This window comes from Cinclus cinclus, chromosome 2, assembly GCF_963662255.1.
Source record: "Cinclus cinclus chromosome 2, bCinCin1.1, whole genome shotgun sequence".
NCBI lineage: Eukaryota > Metazoa > Chordata > Aves > Passeriformes > Cinclidae > Cinclus > Cinclus cinclus.
The window spans coordinates 30,935,263-30,961,509 of NC_085047.1; the positions used below are offsets into that span (position 1 = coordinate 30,935,263).

A 26,247-nucleotide genomic window follows, 5' to 3' on the forward strand; every position below is an offset into this window, starting at 1 on the left:
CAACATCCAGAAAAACTGGGCAGAGGCTGGAAGCTGCTATTAGAGATCAGGCAGTTCAGAATAGGCACGTTAGTAATTTTCAGAATTAGGTGTGCCTGTACTTACTTCCAAGCAAGACTATTAAGCGTTTGTGTTACAGAGAAAATGATCCCCTGATGCAAGAGGATGACAATTCACCCAAGGATGATTGACCCTTAGACAACCTTCATGGAGGCAGAGATGGCCCAACAGCTTTCTGGATTGAAGAACATTTGCCCTCAGTGTCTTAACAGTGCAGTGGTGCAAGAGGGAATTATACAACAAAAGCCTTGCAAACTGCAGCCACGGACAAGAGAGTCAATCCCGAGAAGAGAGATAAAAAACCCCTTTAAATGTGTGATGAAAATCTGGTACTAAAACTGTAGAATCACAGAATGAAGCAAGCTGGAAGGGAGGTACAGAGGTCATCTTGATCAACACCCCACTTAAGGCCAGGCTAAATTACAGTAGGTTGTTCCAAACCTTGTCCAGCTGAATTCTGAATATATCCAAATGTACACTGGTAGAAGGCAACGGGCACTATAGTTAAAGGTAACATTTAGAGAGTTTGCTTTGCTATGCAGCTGAATGCCCTAAGCAGCAAAACTTGCTCACTTAACAGACTTGAAAAGAACTGAAACATTTCTGAGTTTACTCTGCCTTCTATGATCATGCCTTGAACAAGTAAGAAGAGTGTGAATACTCTCTAAGAAGGCCAGGAAGAGAAACCATTCCCTTGGCTTGTGCAAAAAAAAGTGTTAGGAGTTGTCAAATCCAGTAGCCTCACACAAGCCAGGCTGCTGCAGCTCCATGGCCCCAGGTACAACCAATAGCAGGGTTAAGTGGGTATTTCCCAACAGGGACACACACAGACACATGCAGGCACTGCACATCTATGAATGGCAAGCCACAAAGATCAGCACGGACAGAAGCACTCACCAGGCATGCAAACAGAAACAGCACCACCAACGACCTCATCCTGCTCCCCTTTCTGGCTGGTCAGGATTAAGGTCTGTTTGTGGGAAATACGTATGCATTTATATACAATGCAGATCTCTGCAATAACTGTCCTTAAAGGTTTAGCCTCCTGACCTCTGGCTCCATGGTCTCTCCATCTGCTGGCACCTGAAGCTCTCAGCCCACTCCTGGTGTGAGCGGTCAGACAGCCTCACTCACTGATGCATCCCTTCACACACACACAGAGGCTATGTATCCTCTACTATGCTATGGACCCTGTACTAACTGCCTTTAAGGGTGCAGCCTACCCAGTAGCTAGCCCTGGGTGTTTGCTCTCCTGGGTTGCTATTCTGTGGATCTCTCCATGAAGTGGTCTTTGATATTTAGCCTACCCAGGAGTTGGCCTTGGGATGATCGTTTCTCTGGCTGCACTGAGATACGCAGCACATAGACAGTACACTCAAAGAACCCCCAGAATTTATGCCTACCAGAATAGTTGGCCTTCCCTCACTAGATAAACCCCTCCATTTGTCTCACTCATAGAGACACACATATTCAAACTGGGGTCTCATTCCTCCTCCAGACTCAGCTCTATCCCTGGCTTCCCAATCCACTAACTCCACCATCAAGCTAGCCTGGCTTGATATAGAGATCACAGACTCACTAATACAAGCTCACTCACTTCAGCTGCTTGCATCACAGATGCACAGATCCTATGACCTGTGGTCCACCTTGAGTTCCCAGCGCTTGATTTTCATCCATTCCATGATCTGCAGCTGCTGGTAGCACTGACTCATGGGCCTCTCTGACCTGTGGTTCAACTCCAGCTGCTGGTATATAAAGGTGCATACACACACACACACACACACACATACATGAAACAAAGCCCCCTCACGCAGGTAACTGGTGAAAAATGGAATTTACTAAGAAGATGAGATAGACTGTGGTGATCAGATGCCTGACAGCCATACTGACCTGCAGCTGCTGTATGTGACTGGCCCCTTATCTCTCTACTTTCTCACACTTAATACTCCCTTTCCACACCTATGGTTACTCCCCTAAGAACCAGCAGCACATTTGGCAGATTATCTTCCCTACATCCTATAATAAATCCCATGCCCCCCCCCCCCTCCCCTGGCAATAATCTCCTTCAATCTAAAAGGCCTTCCAGAGAGCACTTCCATTTAACTTCATGGGTTCCATTCCCATCCCATGGACTGATCACACTCCTGTGATAGCTCTGGGAGAAGCTGGGTCAGGGCATTTATTTCTCTGTTGGGTTCCCCTGCCTTTCACTGTTCCTCTGTGCTCCTTTGAGCATGAGCAGAGGGCCTTTTATCAGGAACCTTCTATCACTCATATAAACAAATACATTTATGCATGGTCTATATAACCTGGAGACAAAATACAGTGAAACCTTTCAGAAGCCTTAAACATACCAGAACTTCTTCCAAAACAAAACAGCAATTGTGGTAAAATAAATAATATATCAATAACTAATGACATATGCAACTGTAATACGTGTTCTGTTTTTCAAAAATGAGTTGATGAAACAAGTAAAAAACCAAACAAAAATAGCCAAAAAATCCTACTTGTTCATAACTATCCAACACAAATGTTCCTGTTATTTTTTAAAAGAAAATGTCTTAAAATTTGGCTATGACTTAACACGAAAAAACAAGCTACAGACTTATAGAATATGCCTCCTAATATAAGAGAATCATATGAGACAAATCTAATCTATATGAGACAAATGAGTTTGAATTTTTTTTTGTATAAAGCTATACTGTCAATCCTGCAATGAATGATCCTGTATTATTCCTGCAATGCTACTTCTGAAATGCAATTAATTTTAGAAAAGCTATTTGGAATCAATGGGATATGTGTTTATTAAGTTTCATGAAGTATAATGTAATTTAACTGCTTGGTATGTCAGAGCAAAATGCTGACACTATCAGTACATCAAAGTTGTCATCTGCAAGGAGGAATTCTCACACTCCAACCAGGAGTTATGTACCATCTGTGAAAGAGAGAAATGACAGCCAAATAGTGTAGGATATGGAAATACACAGCTTTTTGCAAGGTAACACAGTTTTTAAGCTTTATGAATGATTGTGTATTTTTCTCTTTCCCAGCCCCTTTCTTTTGTTAAAGCTCTAAGGAAACTGTCAGGATTAGCATGTTGCACTACTACTGATGTCAGAAAATGCAGACATCAAGAAATTAAAATTTTAAAAGTTCCAACTTTGCATATGAAATCCAGTTAAATTACTATCTACAACTTTCCTAGTGATACAATATAATACCTACTCTTCTACAGCTTAAGAAGTTCATTCTCCAAACACACACCATTAAGTCTAGAACTTGGGTGCAACTGCCACTGCCATTAAACCAGCTACTTTCGATGACAGCACAGTGTGAGTGACTTTTATTGCTTGTCTAAGTTTTCCTGCTTGCCTTTTTTTCATAGACACTAAAAAGTGAGCTAATGTCTTCCAAAGTTTTACCGAAGCATACCCTGAAAGTCCCAGAGACCCTACACTACAAGAATGCCATTCATTTTCTTTGAAGCTTTAATTATCTCTGAATATAAACAGTGTTAGCTGCAGCATGAATGGTCTCTCCTGTCCTAATGGCCTCCAAGCAGCAGTTTGGGAACAGATTCAACACAGGCCATGGTACAAACCTGGGATCAGGGATGTCCCTAGCACAGGAACTACACAAGAATCTATTATGGAAGAAAATGAATCAAATGGAGCTGCTGAAACTGACCAAAAGGATAGCCCCTTGTCTACTCCCCCTTTACAAATATGCATCCAGCCCAGTCTCATTCACCTTCTGCATGTCCACAACAGGATATTCATCTGCCCTGGGCTTACCAAGCATGTGGCAAAGTTTCTGGCATGCAAGAGAGTGTCAGGAAAGAACTGTTAAGAAAATGTTTGTTAGGATTTTAATAACTCATGTGAAACACAAGCAACCAAACTAAAAAGTTAACTTTTTTTTTTCCCCTGAATTAAAATGACACTAATTTAAGCCTTTCTTTGTATATACTAAACTGCATGTAATAAATCAAAAGGTAGTGGTATTTTTCACTCATAAGATTTCCTCTGAGGAAGGTATATTTCCCTCCACTTCAAAGACAAGCCAATTTGAGTAATCAATACATTACTTTCAACAGCCCAAGACAACAACCAGTTAGTAGAAAAAAGAGGGGAAAAATCAAATAAGAGTATCTGACCTCACTACCTTTTTTCTTCCATATTCCTTTTTGCCAGAGAGACACTCTTAATGCAAAGAGGTTTTATCAAAGCAGAAAAATTATTCTCTATATGCAGAATTTCAGGAAGATACTTATAAAGATTGTCCAGCTATTCTGCAGGCTTCAGAGCTTGTTATAAAATAAATGCAGTCACTTACATACAGAACATATCATTCTTTTGGACCATATTTAATGAGTTCTGCAAAATGAACTCTGCTTGTGTTTACAGATGTAGACATTTATAACTCCATCAAAGCAAAAACCAACACTCCACATAAAATTGATCTCAGTGCCCTAGCAAGGGCTATTTCATTAACAAGTTATCACTTGCTCTCACCTGACTTGACTGCAGCCCATCAAGCATTCTTAAATTCTATGCTTCACAAACTTTTAATATCAGAGATGTTAACCTAAAATGGTAACTTAAATATTCAGTGATAAACTGTAATTACATACATGTATAGACTTTGAAAGATATAAAATTACTGTATTTCTTTATGTAGCTTTGAGAAAAAGGAAAAATCCATTACTTCACCAAGCATGTAGCTCAAAAGTAATGCTTTCAAAACTAAATCCTCAAAAACTCTTGCAAAGCCATAAACAATGAGAAATGTGATCTTGGTGGAAACTTTTGTGCAATTGTGTTTTCTTCTAGAAAACTAAAATAACAAGTACATAAATGTGTTCTGTTTGCAAAGCAATCTTCCCTCAGGTTTCCATTCACACTTTTTTTGGTGTAAAAATCATGTCTGGAAAACTTTGCACAGACATGCTCATGCCTAGTGAAATCAGTGTGCCCAAATACTAGAGCTGTATTGAATAAATTCAGCCTAATGTCTCCTTTTTATGCATTAAACCCAGTACCAACAAAGTAATTTCAACTGCTTACAAGAACTTCTTTACTTCTGAGTCATGAGGGAGTTTAAAGTCCCATTAGGTCCTGTAAAAGCATGCTGCCTTCTTTCTATCTGAGAGGCATTCTGCCTAAGAAGTATTTGCTCTCTTCATAATGCATATAAAGATGGTCTGAATATTTTGACTACTTCTCCTCCTCTCTACAGCTTCTCCCTCTTTTCATAATGATTAACACCACGGTTTAGAAAATCTCAAACTTTGAACAACATTTAGTTTGAGACAAAATCTGATTACATCCAGACTTTAAATCTAACCCAAATGTCTGAGAAACACTAGGAAGAATTGATTGATTGACTTTCCCACTCAGTCAATTCTCTTTCGCTGGAGGTGAAATGTATTCTAAACACCATCTAAAACTTCTAAGAAGTTCTACAAAAACTAAAGACCAAACTGGATATTCCCTATATTTTTCAACTTAAATATGAAACCTGAATTTCAAGTTTCTGCTATATATAATAATGAGTCAACAAACAAGCCATGGGCCTTTTTTCTTCCTTATGGACAACTCTGCACTAACGTAAAGCTTTCTACATAGCTATCATCAGACTTTCCTCCCTTACCATATAATTTTTCTTTGACTTTTGACCACAACAAAAATACTTACCTCTGAGATGCAAATCAGCTTTGGAGTGCAAACTTAGGACCATGCAGTACAGTCACAATGAAGATGCTGACTCCCCTGACCCTGAATTGAGAGTTAAAGTTTGGCTTATGGACACCTTTACTGCTTCCTCTCCATAGGCAGAATTTTACTGTCCTATTTTAATCTCGGCAGGGCAACTGTGTGATCTGTGAAGCTGTATCACACAGTACTTTCAAAACTCTTTTCTCTCTACAATCTTTCAGGAGTGAGTACTGAATTTAAAAAATGTTCATTTGTACAGGCATCACAGTTACTTCAAATCTGAAGAGATAATCTACATTTTCCCCCTTTTTCTCTACCAGTAACACAAGGAATTACACAGTAATTTGTAATACCATTTAAAATCAGTAATTCAGAGAATTTGAGAGATTTATGAATTTGTATTATAACCTTACATCAATTATTTAGTCTCAGAACTTCCCACACACGTTGCATTCCCCTCCTATTAAGAGAAGGGATGCTTTAACAAGCTTTCCTCTTTTCATTAGATCTCACACTATTCTCCCTTCCTTTCCTCTAGGTCTTTCCTTGCTTGCCTTTGATTCCATCTCTCCCTCCTCTCCTCTTTCACGGCTCTCAGAAATGCAAGAGATGAACATTCATCACAAAGCAGCACAGCTCACTGAGCACATGTAGCTGCAAGGATATTCTTGGAACAAACAAGGGGACTGTTTACAGTACCTCTGCCCTTCTCTAACTCTTTTCCATTGCTCTCATCTTATCTCCTGTTCACATCGCCCTCCTTTCTATCATCTATTCTTTCTTCTACCATTTTCTTGGCACCTCTTTTCCCCTGCCTACCTTTTCCTTACCCTGCCTCCAGTGCTTTCTCCCTTCTCTCTCTGCTGGCTGAATGTGAACTGCCTCTTCTTGTTAATGCAAAATATTCTCTCCATATATATTATTTGAGGCAAGTTTTTCAGAGGTAAGACAAAAACTCCTGATTTCAGCCCACTGGGTGCTGTCTTCTTGAACAGTATGAAGGTCCAGAGATCGTTTCACAAAGCAAACATGGTGCAAGAACAGGAACACAAGAATCAAATACACTCCAAGTATAAACAAGGAGCTTATTCCTGGAGAAAAAAATATATTCTTGGAGGAGTCACTTCTGAGATAGTTAATAGTAATGTTCACTAATGATCCCTCATAAGAGGGTTTGCCTCTCCCACCAGAAACAATACTAATAACTTTTAAATCCCAAGAGATAGCGATCAACCATCAAACAGAAAGACATGTGCTCGATGCTCATCTGGACTAGGATATAAGCATACTGGAAAGCACACTCTTTTTTTTTTTTTCAACCTCCACAGAAAACTGTTTCAAGTTGTTGCAAAACATCTGTTCTTACCTTCTAATGAGGTGACTAGATGAAAGAAGAAGACCATCCAGAGCCGACCCATTCCCGACACTCTTCTTGCACTGATGCCAGCATTAGAATCCATGAAGATTCTCTGTAAATATCACCATCTTCAACAAGGACACACCACTCCCTTTAAATGGCCTGAGATTTCCTGGAGTATTTTAATATCTTCCCAAATTAAAGTACAGAGGTCCTCAGAGAGAAATACTGTTTAAGAAAAAGCAGAAGGTAGAAACAGAAATCAGGTCACTCCAACACAAAAGTGGCAGTTTTTATACACCCATTCCATCATTTACTACTTCCAAGATAAGGGTGAAAAGGAGTAGCACAGGCCCCATATTTACGATACACCCACCCCTCAAGACTTCAGTCAGTAACAGGTGTTTTGTGCACTGCCAGTACACACAGATTTTGAGACTTTTCATGGCATCAGTGACAGTGTGGTTCCCAAATCAACATTAATCTCTACCACAGTATGGGCTGTACTATTACTTAAGTCCCGATCCTTTCTGCATCTTTGGCAATGTTTCTTGGAAGGTGTCCATTCCATTTCCCTGTACGCTTTTCAAATTCTGTCTCCTGCAATTTACACTTTGCCTTTTAAGGACTTTGCAGGGCAGTAGCCATGACAGGGGAGTTTTTGCCAACACAAATCTGCACAGCTGACACACTTGTAACTGCATTTCAGATGCAGGCATTTGTCCCTTTAAGCATGCGACTGCACAACACTACTAAGTTGGACAGTATTTTTCCTATTGATATGTCATACGTGAGGAAGTAAACGTTGTGATATTTAAGGTCAAATAGGGAGCCTGCATTACAGCCAGAAAAAGCACACAAGTCTAAGTTTATTATCTTAAGTGGGAAAAAATCCAAACAAAACTCTACCACCACCATTAAGAACCTGACATAAAAGCTTAACTTAGAGAAAGGGAGCAGCATGTAGCCTAATCCAGCATTGCATTAGATCAATACAGCATAACAATCTTGCTAAGCAAGGTAATTCTAGCTCCATCTGTCCAATTCTCATTCCACCAGAGAGATATCACAGTAATATGTAGGTTGCATGCAAAAAGCCAGTACGTTTTGTTTCTTCAGGTGCTCTTTGAGCAGAGCATTGAAAATGCTCCAATGTCTTCAGTGAGACAGTGAAGCGTAGCTAAGGAGAAAGAAAAATATCTCAGGCAATATACAGAAATGGCTCAATAACTTGGCTGAAAGAGGAGAGGGAAGAGTTGTAATTAAAAGGGGCAGCCTCAGTGCAATTATCTGAAAACCTTGCAATAGGGGATTTGAGCAAGTTGGGCATAGCAGAGAAAAAGCAGCCTGGGGAGTATGCGAAACGGCAGTGGTGTGCAATTAGATTTGCTTTACTGGAGAGGGAGAGAAATTCTGGATAGGATGGACCAGTTCTCTCTTCTGCTGCTCCCATTGAGAACCTAGAGCACCCAAGACAGATGAACCAAAGACACATTGGGCATCTTTAAATGTAAGGAAACTAAAGGGATCTCAGAAGAAGGCAAAAATTTTGATTCATGACTACCAAGGAAAGAGAAAAATAAAGACTGTTAAGTATGACAGAGGAAAAAATTAAGATTAAATGTGAGGATGGATATAATACAGGTACTGCTTATTAGTTTATGAAGCATGTATACAACACAACATGTCACAGAATAAAAACACCACTGAATGCAACTGCAAAAAGGAGAAAATTTCAGGGTGAAAGATCAAAAAGTTCTTTACAGAAAGAACTACCAAAGCACATGGCAGTGTTCTTCTGGAACAGGAGTGAAGACTGCTGTCTGAGCCACCAAAACTAAAACTGGGTACACCAAAATCAAGCCTGCACAACACTTCTACATGGAGACATAAATACTCACCATTCGTACTGCCAATCTATAATTTTATAATATCTAAAAGTTTTTATTAGGCCAGTAAAATCCTAAGAGATGGGGACTTTCAAGCATTCATAATGAAGGCAAACAAATGCAGAAAGAGAGGTCAAACAAACTGAAGAATACTTTAATTTCAGTCAATGTGATGTCATTTATCTGCAGAAAGCTCGAAAATTGCTCACAATTCAGATTTTCTCATGTCACACAACTTCTGAGTCACAGAGCAGATAACAGAACCCAAATATACTTTGGCTGCTGGATCTCAGGCCAAAGCATTGAAATTACCACAATACAGATATAGCTAAAAAAACCCTCATGCACAAAACCAGATACAAAACAATTTCTGGCTCCAAGGAAACCAACTGTTCTTCTGCTGCCCTCCTCACCTGCACCTCTCTTACAACATCTGTTTGCCTTATCCTGGTTGACTCTATATCCCACCAAAGTAACACTACTCTTCAAGAGGAATCATACAGCCTTTGCCTGGATTAGACTGGCAATGATTTTCCGTGAAATAAACCGTAGCTAAATCAAAATGCTGGTTGTGATTTAGTAGATAAAAAAGGTAATTTTTTTTTTTTTAATTTTTATTCTGCCTCTTCCACACCTCAATCAAAAATGCTTACTCCACAATGAAGGACAGAGAGAATATTATGGAAGCATTTAAGGGAGAGTAGGAGGGAAGCACTAGCCTCTGTGAATTAAAGAGTACCAAGCCCCTAAATTGCTAACCACTGCCCTGCCCTTCCTCCTAGCACTTGATGTGTACAGAATCTGACTACACCCAAAGACGCTCATCTTTCATTCTTCAGTTCTCCTACTACTTCTACCCTACACCAAACTACGTAAACAGAAACCTCAAACCATCCCAACTTTCAAACCACCCTCTTCTCTTGTCCACACAAGCACCTTTCCATGGCCTTCTCAGCTAGTTACTTCTTCCAAAACTGCTTTCAGCAAGATTACTTCTCATTGCTATGGAATCCCCTATTCCCCACTCTCCTCCAAATCCAACTGCAAAGCAATACATCTGTGCACAGGATTCTTTGATAACCTTCCTTAAATACCCCTTCTGAATCTCTCTCTTCTCCAAGTACATGAACTTGCCACTCATGCACCAGCTGTCAATTCTCTTAGACTAACCTATTTTTAGGCATGTATTTCCTTAGCAAGTGGAATGTTCTCCTGAAAATTTTAAAGCACCTGAGAAGTGATAGTTTCTGAGGACCAAAATGTCTTTTAATGATTCAACCCTATAAAACTGTGAAGATCCCAAGCAGTCAGAAAAGACCAGTCACATTTACTTTTACAGTAATACCAAGCTCCAAGAGATGGGAGATGGAAGTTCCTGGGTTGTCTCCTTACATTATTCACCAAAGCTATCAGGCCTGTTTACTTTGCCACCATCACTGTAGTATCCAGATTACCAAAATTTAAGTGTGAAATCCCAGTTAGAGAGATAAACACAATTACCACCACTATTTTCAAGAATCCTGGTTTCTTAGCAGGACAACCAGCAAGGGAGAAGAGTTTTTTGGGAAGTTTGTCAAGGTGAGTTTTGAACATCAACAAGGAAGGAGATTCTTACACAATTTTGGGCTTCTGTAGCTGTGTTGACCTGGATAATTTTTAAAAATTCTTTTTACTGCAATTTTTTTTCTTCCTTATATGTAGTCAGAATCTCCTTTGCTCTCTTATGTTTTCTATCTCAACAGAAGAGAGTCAGCTCTTGCGAAGCACCTCAAAGCTTCTTCTACCCAAGACTGAAAACACAAGCCATTTCAGCTGGAAAGCCTTGAATGTGAAACAGCATGCCTGGCTTGACTGTCACTGTTTAAGTCCTGTTTATTCTCACCAGACAGGGCCAGTGCTGTAATTTCTCACTTTTTCTGAACTCAATCTTGAAGTGGGAACACTTCAGTACCATCTCCAGGCAATGATGCTCAGTGCTACAGAAGAGATAGTGATAGTGCTCCCACATGTGCTAAAACAACTGACAGTAGTACAGTTCTGTGATTGTGAGATATCTGTCACAAAGAGGGCTGCTGTCTGCCTGTGCTGTACCCAAGCTGTGGCAAAGCATTTCATGCAGCCAGTACCTCTGCAGCAGCTTCTTTATGCAAATAAAAGATTCTCTCAGAGTTCAAGCACTGTCAGCGACGAACAATGAAAAGCCATAGGGCACCAGTGCTGCTAAACAGGTCAGCATTTAATTGAGAATTCCCTTCCATCATTGCATGTGTTTTTGTTAGCAAGGAAGCAAGTTTGATCCAAGGTTTGTGCAGTCACTTATTTTAGAGTACCCCAGTGGTATAGGTCTGGAGTCTTGATGGAGGTGGTCATACATATGACAAACCTAAGAGGGGTCTCCTTAGAATGGACTGCTTTTTTATTCTTCTGGGGTTGATAAACTGTGTTAATTCTGTGCTGACCACAGGTTCTTCTGGACCTAAGCTTTGAACAAAATCCCTCCTCTTCTCAACCTTTTTGCAATGTAAAGTAATGTACAGTGACCCCATTTCCCTCTGACAGATACCACCTGCAGAACCCAACATCAAATAGCATTAAACACTCATCTGAACCATGCATCTGTCTGGCTTCCAAGGGAGGAATTCAGGCATGCATTTAGGATTAAGGAGAAAGCTAGGAATGTTCAGGTAGTGCACAAGCTTTCTGGAGAAAAGATGAGGGCCTGAATAAAGCTGTTTCTTTGAGTTTCAAAACACAGGAAAACTCAGCAGCAGATGAATGTCCAGCTAAGCCAAGTTTTCTTGGTGTCTCCACTGCCAGGAAGAGGTGCTGTGTGCAGATGGCTTGCAAGCCTGGCCTCTATGTGACCCACTTCCCCACTCTTCCTCCGGTATCCACAAATATAAGACAAAGATTACTAGAGAATATCCCCCAATTCATTCCCTTTAGTATCTCTTTAGGAATTCATCCAGTCCCTGTTTTGAACTTCTAATAGATTTGGAAAGATATCTATCCTCATGCAACAAAGTATTTTTACGTATTTTAAATTGTTCTACTAATAGAAGCTGAAATCGTAACAGTGCCAAATGTTTTATGTTTTCAATTCTTCTTATCTGTTCCAAGAACTTTTCCAAATCATCTTGTTTCCTCCCACTGGAACAATGCCTCTTCCTCGTTCATTGTTAACTGACTCCTCTAGGCTTATTTCACAGTAGAAATCATTATATGCGTCTAACTTCCCTCTGCTACATTTGAGTCCACAAATTTTCCCCATATTTCTCATACTTCTTCCTCATACAAAAGATCTGAATGCAAAATAAATGCACCTCAAAAAATTCTCCAGGGTAGAGAAAATGTTGTACCTTTGCAAACACAGTCTTCCCTCCTCCTGCACTGTGCACATTTTGCACTGTGACTCATATCAGCTTAATATTATCTCTCAGCAAGAACCATTAAAAAGATAAATGAGCACAACATCTGGGAGAGTCAATAAACTACTATTCCAATTAATTTGTGCTGCACACTGATTCATCACGTTTAGGCAGAGTACAGAAAGTGGAATTAACACCTCTCATTCATGATAAATAGGGAATCATGACAGTGTTACACATCAAGCAAAAGGCCTCCCCCCCCTTCTTTGTTGCCCCCAGTTCTGTCCTACTATAATTGCTCCTTTGCCACTGGGATGCCCTTGCAGCAATGGTCACGCATCTCACTGGGATAAATCTCACAATGCTGTTGTGAAAAGCTGTCACTCAGTGCCTGTCCAGCACTCTGAGCATGACATAATATTGCCTACCTTCTTTCTTAGACAATAATTACAATAACTGCTATTCATAGAAATCTTTCTACGCCCCAAACAGGAAGTGAATGGGGGGGAGCAACAAATAATTTATGGCTGAGGGTTTTAATATAATGAAGTTAATGTGTTTTCTTCAAAAATTCTATTACTGGGGCACATAAAGCACCACAGAAGAATGATTGATGAAATAAATAGATAATTTCAATAGTTGCTGTATATCCTTTTATCCTCTGTTACTAAATGAGATTATTTTTAATTACTCCAAACTACTTTGAAAGTATCTGAAAGGAGAGCAGAATTTATTGAAAAAAGCCCTGTGGATTTTTTACAGTCTGTTCAGTTGATTCATTTAATTTTGAGGGAAATGCTCTAGATGAAATGCATAACTAAGTTTCAAGGAATACTTCCTCAACAGCATACGTCATAAAGTATTTCTTCTGCTGGCTTGATCACTTGTTTCTTACAGATTATCTAGATAAAGTCTGTGTCTCCTGGGATCCCTTAAGTTTACAATGACACTCCAAAAGCTGACTGTGAAGGTTCTCCAAAGAAAGGCCTTTATTTCCTTGTTTACCATGGAAACACCAGGAGTCTTGAAGCTGATCTTCCATGCTCTGATCTTACATTTCCTAGTGGGATCCAAATTAAGAACTTCCATAGCTCTTAAAGGGAAGAAAGAGATGCTTATTTTCATGAATTTTTATTAAACCCTTGAGGCCTGAATAGAGTGCCCAACTTAAAAGCATAATCACTCAAATAACCTCTGCAGTCAGTGAACTGAGCTGAATCATGTTCAGGTAGCTAAGATGGGCACTAATTAAAAAAGGGAGCCATGGACAGTTGAACAGCTCCCTCCCCATGACTCCCTAGGTACAGCCCAAAGGTATCTGGGGAGATTCTGAGCCTCTGTGCAATCTCCCAACCCACACACAAGGCCAGGTTAGCATCTCTTTAGATAACTACAGTGCTTTCCCTCAAATCTTTCTTCTCTGCCATGACATACACTTGGCTAGAGCAGCTTTACAGCTTAGCTTGTAAATCCAGTCTTTCTTCCTAAGCAAAATTCATTCACAGCTGCCTGCGCTTCTGGACACTTTCTCAATGCCTCCACATAATGTTTTGCTTTGCCTAACAAAGATGGACACTGACCTCTTGAAACTATGGCAATTTTAAAAATACTCTAATTAAAGATACAGATACTTTCTTCCGTCGATTACGTACTTGAATTACATACATATTGAACAAAATTAAGTTCCTGAAAAAAAACTCTTCCCACCTCACAAGATTTGACTTCACTGACAATTTTTATGGTTATTTGTGTAGTTTTCAAAGAAACATTGGCAATTATAGTCAAGTTTCTAACATTAACACCTGGATGCAAAATCCCAGCTCTAGAATATTAACAGCATTATAGAATGAAAAATGTGAAGAAATTAATTGTTATTTATGTTATCCATTACTTGCCTAATAGAAACTCTTCCAAAATATAACAGGAATTGAAGTGATACAAAAATAACTCCTTTTGAATTTTCATACAGTAAATTAAGGAGACCATGTAAACAGGGAGAAATGAATTAACAGCTGTCCATCACATTTATCTTCTTTGACTGAAAGAGAAGATGACAACTGTATCCACTAGGTATGGTTTCACTGTCCTGCTATTGATTTTACTCTAATTTCTCAGGATACTTCTCTCAGTACAACTGTGCACAGATCTCTGCACTTGTATCCATGTGGAAATAAACATGATGTTACCAACTTCAATTATAATTTATCTTTGATAATTATACTTTCATCTGTACAAAGGGAAGACATAAGGCTTCAGCAAGGAAAAAAAATAAATAATTCACAAACTCTAGGGCACAGCAGGAAACTTTTGTCAAGCACTGTGAAAAATGTTGTTTCCAAAATTCTAAGCACAGAATTTTAAGTTTAGAATACTAGACTTGAGTATCCCTGAAGATTGGCACATTATTAACTTCTAGATAAAAATAATCTATGGTACTAAAAATTCTTGGAAAATTGACACTTCCTTTTCCTTCTCTGATACAACTTAAGTTTAAACAAAGACCCCAAAATTCACTGAAATTTTATTATAGAAGACATCCGAAAACAAGAAAAAAAGATGCATCCTATTTTGGCATTTAAAAGGGGAAGGGAAATAACACATTTTCACACATGGTTATTAAACAAAGGATGTGTTACTGTCCTGGTTTTGGCTGGGATAGAGTTAAATTTTCCCTGAGGAACTGGCACAGGGCTGTGTTTTGGATTGAGAATACTCTCAATAACACAGATGTTTTTAGTTGTTGCTAAGTAGAGCTTACTCTAAATCAAGAACTTTTCAATTTCCCATGTTCTGCCAGTGAGGAGATGGACAAGAAACTGGGAGGGAGCATGGCCAGGGACTGCTGACCTGAACAGGCTGAGGAGATATTCCACACTATGGAATGTCATGCTCAGTACATAAACGGAGGGGAGGTGGCCAGGATCTGCTGATCACTGGTCAGGGATGTGATGGGTGGTGAGTGACTTTACCATGCATCACTTGTGTTTCTTGGGGTTTATGCCTTTCTCCTTCTTTCTTTTCCATCACCACCATCATCATCACCATTATTATTGTTATTATTTTATTCCAATGATTAAACTGTTCCTATTGTGGCTATCTCAACCCACGTCTTTTACCTTTTTCCAAGTCTCCCTCCCATCCCACTGAGAAGTGGGAGGGTAGGGGCTAAGCAAGCAGCTGTGTGCTGCTTAGCTGCCAGCTGGGGTTAAACCATGACAGTGACGTAAAGAGTATGTCACTAAAATCAGATTCTCATCTACTCAGCAATGCTGATCATGCTTTTTTATTCAAGTAAAATTAAAGTTATTATAGACCAATTTCCGATTGCTAATGGATGGAAAGTGGTAAAGAAGGCAAACACAGTATTTGCAATGGCCAGACAAGCAATGTCCCAAATCAGAAAAACAACCTTGACATTTGCTGACCAAGTCTGCAAATGCAACTGCAAATCTGCACAGGCAACCCAAACACAGACTGTAAAACAGTCTTAAATGCACTCTTAGGACACTCAGAAAGAAATCAAGACCCTAAAGGGCTGGGCAGGAGCAAAAGTGAGAGTGGCTTGCAAAACTAAGATATGTGTAAGTCTGAGGAAAGAGATGTTTTAAACTAATACTCTTTCCCTTTGTAACTTAAGAATGGCATGTCTAGAAATACATGAACCAAGATCCACATACAAACACTCAAAAGATACAATGGAGGGGGAAAAAAAGAACAAGCTGAAAATACTTTTCTTAAACTGTTCATTGTGGACCAGTTTGAAAAATCCTTTAGTAAGGATTAATATTTTCCTCAGCTGCAGTAAAGAACTTCATTTTTTGCAAAAATATGCTTACTGTCTTCATCTCTAATTTTGCTTTTCACTTCATGAGGGTTTTACAGTAAGAAATATTTAGCATAAGCAGAAAATGCATGTTATTCGTATTCACATTATCCAGGGTTATGTTGTCTATTGGGATATAGTGACAGCACTGACAGCCAGTTAAAAGATAATGCTCCTCTTCTATGGGAATTCCCATCATTTTGAAATTGCCTTTCATTCCATGAGAGAAACTGTCATTTCAAAACAGATTACAGAAAGGAATAATAATATTAAAGCACCTTTATTTAAGTGCAGGTCTTTTTATTAACCTCCTTTCTGGCTTCAGTGAGGTAGCTTGGGTTTTCAGAGAATGCGCTTCATAATCTAAGGGTTAATTAAAACTACTTTTTTCCATTTTAATCAGTTTCACAGCCTTGGGCTGTCATAGAGCTTGGTTCACAAATTGTTGGCTTCATGCATTTGCAGATAGAGGCTACTTTTAAAACAATTTAATTACTAGCATTATTTATCATCACTGTTTTTATTCCTGTTAAGAGAAGCAAGAATGCTTTGTAAAACAAGGCAGAAAAGCACTGAAGCACCATCACTCCACTGACTTTTTCACTGCCTTGACCCGGCTGTCCAAACCTACTCTCCCACCTTCACTCCAAGCAGATGATTACCAGGTACCTTCCATCTAGTTATAACCCCACAGAATCGCAAATACCAGTTTTTCAGTTCATAAGTTTGCCCCAACAGAGGGCTCTAACATAACTTACTTCCCGAATGGTATTGAGAATAAAAAATTATATTCACTCAAGCCGTTTCCCTTACATTTTCCTGACTGCGCCAACAGGCTGTACGATGCACAAGCTTTAGCTCCAGCACATAAATTAGAGCGTTTGATGTGGAAATATATGCACAAAACTAGGAAGCTACGAGGGAGGGAGAAAATGGCTCAGAGAAGAGCTCTACCACACAGCCTCATTCTTTTATGACCACTGTTCGCCGAGATGGGAATTCTGTCCGTTCTGCCATTAGTTGGAGTCTCACGTTCATGTTAGGAACTAAAACATCACAAAACAGCCCTGCACTGCACAGGTCATACGCTGAGAAGTGCACACAAACACTTACGACATTCTGTCTACAACCATTTTTGCACAAGGTGTTATTTCACTGTGCAGTAACAGGCAATTAGGGAGCTACCTTGACAGCAATCTCTCCAGAAGACAGAGAAAAGAACTATGACACCTATAACTTATTCTGGAAAGACTTAGAGAAAATAGATGGTTTCTTCAGTTTTTCCATTTTCAGTTCTAATCTTGAATTCCATAACATTCATTAAGACTCAGCTGTCTTTCCTCTTAGTGCCTTGGTCTCAGTGTTAAAAGTGACTGAACTGAGCAACAAGACACTACAGAAGTCCCACTGGACCTCAGAAACATCTCACTTGGTCTTTAACACCCACTTTATTTTAACTTTTGTCAACATCTAGGTATTTATTAGAGAACAACATTAATGATTCATGCTTATTCAAGGCTTTGACCAGGTTTTCACTTTGATTCTGGGAATCAGGTTGCCCAAAACTGGCTCTCATCTACGAGACAATTGAGAGGGAAATGAAGCAGAAATGGTAGCTTGAAGAAAAGAAGTCAGATGAAGGCTGCAAAGAAGAGATGATCTGAATGGCAATGACTGCTTGGAACAATTACCTGAGTTCAGTGAAGCATCACAAGGAGCCCATCTGTAGCAAAAGTGGGTTAGAGAGCTCCACCAAAAATTTGAACTTGCCACTGGCAGAGCCTGAAGAGCAGACAACTTTGTTCTCAGGTCCTTCCCTCCTTCTCCATCCTGCATTTCCAGTTCGATGTTTCCACCCTCAGGAAATGGGAACATTATGTGCCACTAATACTTCAGCAGAACAGAAATAGTCTTAAGAGGAAGAGGGAAGGCCAAGCAGGTTACGGTAGAAAGATATTTCAGGCTCATAGCATCTCTTTCTAATGCATGTTTGTATTATTTTTCGTGCCAGAGATGAAAGCAACAACACATAAATCTCAGAGTTCATCCTGCCTCCTCAGTGTCTCAAAGGCTTATTTTTATGTCAGTGTGGATGCTGGGGCTCACTGCTCTTGTTACAACCACGTCCAACCTCAAAGCCAAAGGATAATATTTAAAATGGAGTGAGTACAATACACCACTTCCTTTCCTTGGATATCCACCAGTCTTGGTCCTAACAGAGCAGATCCAAGATACATTTTCTGTCAGTGAGGTAGTCCCTCCCTCAATTGTTGGCAGGACTATAATAATAGAAATTAAATGAGGGGGATGGGCACCTTTATTTAGACAACATCTGGCCTACAATCCCTGGTCAATTGCAGGATTTTTGTCCGTGTATTTATTTAAGCTTCCCTAGTCGTATTTTTAAATGTCATTAGCAATAGGTCTTCCATGACTCTGCAATCTGTGTGGACCTTGGCTGGAAGAAAGCACACCTTAATACTAAACCCAAACCCACCTACCTTGGGCAATACGAGCCAGCCCTCTTACTTTGGCCAGCACATTGCCTAGGATCCTGTCAGTAATCTTTTAGATACTCTAGCTACTCCAGAGCAAACCCTTTCACTCATCAGTAAGCTAGTGCTTTTTAATAGCATTTTAAAAATTCCCTATAGTCACCTAATCACTTCTGTTGCTCTTCACTGAGCTCCCAGTTCATCAGTGTTCTGGCAGAGAAGTTCACGCAGTCAAACACAAATAGTCTCTGTACATCTGCATTAGTGCCATAAAGTCAGGGACTGTTCAATTTCAACACCACAGGTTCAGAGGCACAAAAGGAAAAAAGCAGAAAATGTCAGGCTGATCTGCTATGATCTGGGTGGAGGAGGGGAAAGCTAAGCCTTTAAAAAAAATAATCTAAAAACTAGTTTTAAAATAAATTTCTGAGGGTTTCGGGCAAGTTTCCCCTTTCCACTCGGATTTCCACACACACAACTCTTTTCAACATTATTAGACACAGTAGCCTGGTACAGACTAAGAGCCAAGAGAAGCAGGAAATGTACAACTATTCAACCTAGCCTATTCTGATCCTTTCAGTTAGGACTGTCCAGTAGGTGTTGATTTACTGAACCCAGTAAGAACCTTTCTAGCTTGATTCTTTAAAAGAATTTACTATTTTTATTTTCCCTTTGTTTCCAAAGACAGATTTGATTTTGTTACACTTTGTCATCATGCACACTTTCCTGGGAGTAACCCACTAGACATAATCAAAAGAATTTATTTAGGAGACAATTTTTAAGCTATTTTTTCAAGTAAGAGGGATCTAGTCACTAATTTGATTTCACAAAATTGCAGACTAATTTGAGTTGCAGGGGACCTTAAAGACCATTCAATTCTGATCCCCCTGCCATGGGCAGGGACATCTTCCACTAGACCAGGTTGGTTCAAGCCCCATCCAGCCTGGTCTTGAACACTTCCAGGGATGGGGCATGCACAGCTTCTCCAGGAAATCTGTTCCAGTGCCTCACCACTCATTGAGTAAAGAACTCCTTCCTCTACATCAGCTCTTCAAGTGTGAAGTCCTTCTCGAATGTTGTATTGCTCACATCCCCTTGCAAAAAGTCCCTCTCCACATCTCTTATATCCCCTTTAGGTACTGGAAGGCCACAATGATGTCACTCCAGAGTCTTTAAAATGGAGTCTTCTTCTCCAGTCTGAACAATCCCAGCTCTCTCAGCTTGTCTTCAAGAGAAGTGCTTCACCCGTCTTCCTGACCTTCTCTGGTGCTCTCCTCATGGCCATCCACCTTCTACACAAAGATGTCCTTATTTCTGCCAAGAACCGGCAGCTCTCTGAAACCATCCAGAGCCACTTTGAATTCAAGACTGGTAAAATTATCCATGAGAAACACACAACTGTCAACACCATCCTTGCAGTCTGAGTTGACTTCTGACTGAAACAAGGAGCATAAGTAATGCATCATTCCCATTACATTATTTCACCAAATGTCTTTCTGGTGCTCAGCCTGGGGCCCCAAGCAAAAAGGTAACTCCAGTAAGGCTCAAAATGAAGACTAATTACTCTTCAGCATCTGACTCCATACATGTCCCAGCAGAACAAGGCACGTGCAAACCAAGAAAATTCCCTCTCTTGAGCCTCTATCTATCCCCTGGATTTTAACAGGCTGCTGATTTTTACTCAAGTCACCAGAATTTGTTCTCACATCACGTGCTACTCCATCTTTATGTATTTCTAACACGGTTAGATACTGGAAGAGGAGAAGACCACTAAGGTCCTCTCTGCACTAGCAAGAAAACAAACATTCCTAAACAGAACTATTCCATTCCTGATACCATAGTGACAGCAATGATAACTGCTGATATGGTAGCCCCTTTATGGACAACACATGCACCAAATGGGATTAGCAAACTCACTGAAAAGTGAAAATGTCAGTACATATTTGCATCCCCATTGCTGCTGGCACCAGCTGAAAGCCTACTGACATTATTAGCAAGGGAAGGGACCATCTGGGAGACAACTGCAGGCATGCATCCCAATCCAGCTGTGCTTCCAGCAGCTTCTTCCTGGCTCAAACCCAAAAAGGAGTCATTTCAAACATCTTTCAGATGCAGAAAGCATTCCAGATTCTGCATACCGGAATGAAATTGATCCTAGCTGCAAGCGAAACCTAACATTTAGAAATTCAAACAGTCCAGTTTGAATTTCCAATTTGAAATTATTCAAAACATGCCCAGAAATCTCTGTAATACTGTCCCTATTGTGACATCCCACTCTCTTCTTAGGAGAATAGTTATGAAGATAAGATAGTTCTGCCAAGGAACCATGCTTCAGCGAGAACCTGTGGTAAGCCTGATCCTAAAGGCTTCCACACAGGCGTCTGTATCCTACACACTGCCTCTGAAGTGGTCAGCTGGGCCAAACAGATTCATATCATGTGAGTGTTTTGCAGTAAGTGGGAGAGAGATCAGGTCATTTAGGGAGCTTTGAAAGCTTTACAGTAACTTGGAGAAACATCAGTATGCTAAAACAGAAATATCTTACAAAGAGTCAGTAGTTCTCAGCCTTTAGCTTCTAGGGTTTAATTACATGATTTAGACATGCTGGATATTTTCCAGAGACATGGCACAGAGCAAAAAACTGTACTTGGAAACTGCAGAATCAGCAGAGGAATCATTTACTTGGCAAGCTTAAGGAGACAGGGGAAAAAAAAAGCCTGTCTGAAAATGAAGTCATGTATGTTTCAATGTGCAGGTCTGGGCTGGCGAGAATTTCCATCCTAAGGTGAATCAAGACCTTAAGGATTCATCTTTCATATGTAAGACTGTAGTTTTCAGGCTGGATAGGCCGTGTTCCTACAGTATTCAGCATCTTCTCCACTGCCAGGACAGCCCTTCTTTCCACTCTTTGCCCATAGCTGTGTGCACACACAAGCGTGCGCGCACGCACATGCGTACGGGAGTGGGGGTGTGCACGTGAAACGTCTGAACAAAAATCTTCTTGACAAGCAGGCCTGAGTAGCAGAATGCTACTGCACAGGGGCCTCTGGAGGCATGGAAAACTGAAACTGGTGACTAGAAGAGCTTTTCTCAGAAGCGGTCTCAAGAACAATCTTTAAGTAGGACCTCTGTAACAGAACCATCAGTTGCTCCATGGTGACTTTTTAAGAGGCAAGACAGCGCCTTCAGTATAAAATAACATGCCAGGATCTCCAAAAAGTACACACATTTAAATTGCATTTCTTAAAACATGGCATATATTAACAGTACAGTTCCGATAAAATCCTGTTTCTGGTGGCAGAGGAGTATTCCTTGAAAGCCAACACATGCCTCTGAGAAGGAAGCACTAGTGTAGTTCTTTGTTAAGTTTAAAACTCCTTGTATAAATCAAGTGTGAGAAGAGTGACAAAATGAAATGGCTTTTTTTTTTACTCAGACTTGCTGCTCACATGTTTGACTGCTATGGCTGACAAGAGCAATTAAGAAGCTTTTATCCTTTTGGGGGTCTGTTTACCTAGCACAGTTGGCAGCACAGTAGAAAGTGAACTAGTTTGCTGTAGTACAACATCTACAGAATTATTTACAAAATACACCCGTGTTACACTTGTGTACACCCCTGAGATTTCATGGTTGCCAAAGAGCAGATATGGAGAAAAGAGTGATATCCAGCCCAAGATTTATCAAGTAGAAGCTAAAGTATAAGGTCATAAAGAGTTGGAAAACTGCTGAATGTGTGGAGTCTGCAGCTGGAAAAAATATCTTACCTGTATTTCTGTAAGGTGATACAAAACTTGCTAACAAAATCAACAGCAAGATATAAGAGTAATATAATATTAAATCAGGTTTAAGGAAAAAAACAACAGCAAACAAGACTAAATACTGACAGTATTATATGGGCTCATCAGTTTCCCCTTAAACCTTTAGTCACCTTTTCACAGAAATAAGTCTTTGAGCTTTTTGAAAAAAAATCATCACATGTTTATGGTCAAAACCAGCCAATCTGGAATATTCTTAATAAAAACTTCTTCATGACAGCACTCTTTTTAGAATATACTGCCCTCTTGTTTGGTGGCTGAATTACATTATAAAGCTCTAGCTTGACCACACACACCAATTTGTACTTCTTCCACCTTCTATTGTTTATGTGTGCAGTAAACATAGGCAATATGGCCACAGAAATGGAAAACAAAAATATATTGTGTAACCTTAAGTGTGCTCCCAAAGTACTCTGTGCTAATCTGTAGGGACTACAGGTTAACGCTCTGCACAGGGACTGCTGATGGATAATGAAATACAAGGAAACAAAGGTTTTAGGGAGAGCAGACCTGGAAAGAGGAGCATTCCTGAACCAGAGGAAAAGCATGCATAAATCTCCTGACACTCCAGGGAAGGAAAGTTGGCCAAAAAACAAAACTGTCATAATTGGAGGAACACAGGACAAGGGGGGGAGAAAATACACTCATCTCTTACATGATTCTCTGCATATGGCACATGCAATATCAGAGGGGAGAAGACGAAGCCATCTGCACCTGGGCACAAAGAGGGATGCACACAGTGATTCTGTACAGGCATAAAGAAGACAATTCTCAATGGACTGAGGTTTCAGCTCCCTTGTCAGACACATCTGCTGGCAGCCTATGGGAGCAAGCTGGAGAATAAGCAGCTGTCTTCTTGGAGCCACCAGCTGCCTTCCCCCCAAAAAGGATTTACACTGTGCCATTGGTCAGCCTCCAAGTAAAATACAGAAGGCAAAGACAGTAGCAGCCTTGGGCAAAAGAAAAGAGAACAGACATCTCCTCCCCAACCCCCTCCAAAAAGTCTCCACAACCTAAGATGCTCTTTTGCCACAGATAACAGCTCGGAAAAACATTAGAACAATGCAGGGAAACATTGCTTTCTGTGGGATTTCAGTGAATAAATTAGAAAGAGATACAATCCTACTTCATACAATATCCAGTGTCCCAAAGTGATGCTATTTCCAAGCATCAAGACACAAGGCCATGCAAACAATTCTGAGCAGCTCAATGCAAGTGCAAGAATGTCGAACAGGAGAGAACCCAGAGGACAGGATGAAATGTTTAGTGTTTAGAAGGGCACACAAGTCAAGGAATTAAAAACTGCACATGCATTATTTGGCTAAGAGAGCATATATGCAAAAGGCAATAAAGGAAAGAATGCAATTATGTGCAGTTATCTGAGGCTTGCCAGTACATTAGTAAAGTAATCTGAAGTAGTGCAAGGTGTTAAAATTCAGGGAATGAACTTCTAGAGCAAAACAGTATGTTTATTTGCAATGAGATGGGGTGGCATCAAAAGAGAAGGATTATTAGATTGTGGGCTATCCTTTCCTTTCCTTTTCCCAAAGGAACATCAGCATTGGAATTATTTCAAACAGGGAATGAAGAAATACCTAAAAATAGCCAATAAATCTTGTATTAATGGCTTAGGGCAGGTGGATAAGCTGTGACTAAACAAGAGGTGCACCCACATCCAGTTCCACATTTTGGATTAGGACCTATGGAACAATGAAAAAGGAAGCCTCCTCCTTCATTGCAGCTGAAGCTGCAGATTTGTCTCTATAACAGATGTGTCTGGTGGCAGCTAACTCTCCTTGACTTTGTTGTTTCCATTTGCCCTCTCACTCTACTTCATCATGTATCTGCATGATTTGGTATCAGTGCTAGTGAAGGATGCCCCTTGGGAGATTTGCTTCCCCGTCTTCACTCTCTGATTTCTGGAACTTGTAGGAAAGGCAGGTGATACTCACGCTCCTCCCCAGCCAAATGAGTGTGGTAATAGCAAGAGAAACTTCAGAGTAAGTGAAATCATCTCAGTGGATCCCACAAAAGGCAAAATTGAAATTACCCATCACAACGGCCCCTCCCACATTCACAGATTTATTTAGCTTGAGTAGTAGTAACTTGCATCATCTCCTTGAAAAATAGCCTAACATGGCTTTTCTCTGCCACAAGCACTCATAGAGCCATCTATCCCCCGCAAGAGCGCTGAGCAACCCTACCCACAGACAAGGCCACACAACCTCCCTTGTGCCGTTCCACGAGGATCGGGAACCCACACCAGCATCCATCAAGCCCTGCTTCAGAGACTTCAAAGGCAGCATTTCCCTGTGGTTCTTCAGGGGGCTAGAGAGAGGGGAAACACCGCTCGCGGGAGCAGACCAAACGCACCACGGCCGTGTGGAAGGGTTCTGGGTGTGATGGTAATCTCCGTGAGCGGAGGGGCCGTGACCCCATTCCCCACATCCGTGCCCTCCGTGCCCACGGCCGGCACCTGACAGCAGAGGAGCGCTCGGGGGAGGTCCCGGTAACGCAGCCTTAGTTTTGAACGGCACACACCGGGAAAGGAGGAAAAATCCATCACATGAGGAGTTTTGACCCCTTTCGAAGTAGTCCCCTCTTGTTCTGTGTCCCCTCCCCCGGACGGCACAGACCCGCGGGTACCCTCGACCGCGTCCCGCTCGCTCCGAGCGCTCCGGCCGGACTCACAATGCCCGTCCTCGCCCGCCCGCCACGGTACCTTGTGCAGGACTCCAGCAACACCCCCTCCACTTCCCAGCATTACTCGAGCGGTGTTCGCAGGAGCCCTTCCCGCTACAGCCGTGCCGCCCGGCCTCCCGGCATCAGAAAAGTTGGACAAAGACCATTTTCACCGCGCGAGTTGCACCATCCCGGCGGGCCAGCGCCAGCTCCCTCTCGCTCCGCGCCCAGCGCCGCTTTGTCCCTCGGCCCAGGGCACAGCCTCTGGCCTCGCTCGACGTCTTTCACCAAGTCGGATGCTTGCGAGCAGTCCCGATCCTTGCGCTCCCCTCCAGGCCCTTCACTGGCAACGTCGTCTCCCCGCCCAGGTTGTCCCTCCTGCACGAGTCTCTCGCTTCCCAGGATCTGCCTTATCCCTTTCTCCGGGCTCCTCTCTCTCGCTCGCTTTCTCTCCCCCGTCCCTCCCTCCCTCCCTCCCTTCCTCGCCGTGCCCCTCCTCCATTCTCTCTCCGCCCCCCCGACCTGCTTTCCTTCGCAGAAGCCCAGCGACGGCAAATGGGGGTGGGGGCGCTGCGGGATCCCGAACTCGGAGGCGGCTGCAGCCACTCCTGTCACTTCCGCGGCCATCGCCATCCTCCGTGCCGCACGCCCCGCGGCTCTCCCGGCAGCTTCCCCTCGGAGCCGCTCCGCTGGGCGGGTCGCTGGGCGGCACCGGTTTCCCTCCGCGATCCCGGGCTGTGCTGCCGAGCTCTTCCCGCTTCCCCCACCCGGCCCCTTCCAGAGAGGGATTTTCCAAAAGGGTCTTCCCTCACCGCCTGCTCTCTGGGGATGCCGAGCGTGGCCGCAGCTGTGCCTGCCCTAAGCTCTGCCCAAGCTCCTACCCCTGCCAGGTTCAGGTCAGGAAGGACAAGTGTGGCTGCACAAGATTGATCCTCGATCAATCTCCCTTGACATTGTTGAAATCCATGTTACTGTGTGCCTTCTCCTGTTGGTCTGCATAACCCAGCCCAAAGTTCGTGCATCGTGAGTGCTTGTGCTCCA

At 41.5% G+C, this 26,247-nt stretch overlaps 1 protein-coding gene across 1 annotated transcript in view; it reads right to left on the minus strand.

Moving 5' to 3' along the window:
• Window positions 1-7,237, minus strand: part of LOC134058294 (ephrin type-B receptor 5) — a 47,022-nt gene extending 39,785 nt beyond the window's left edge. Inside the window, exon 1 of the mRNA XM_062515552.1 lies at window positions 7,144-7,237. Coding sequence (XP_062371536.1) covers window positions 7,144-7,237 — 94 coding nt within the window. The remainder of the gene's footprint in view (window positions 1-7,143) is intronic.
• Window positions 7,238-26,247: the final 19,010 nt, after the last annotated feature.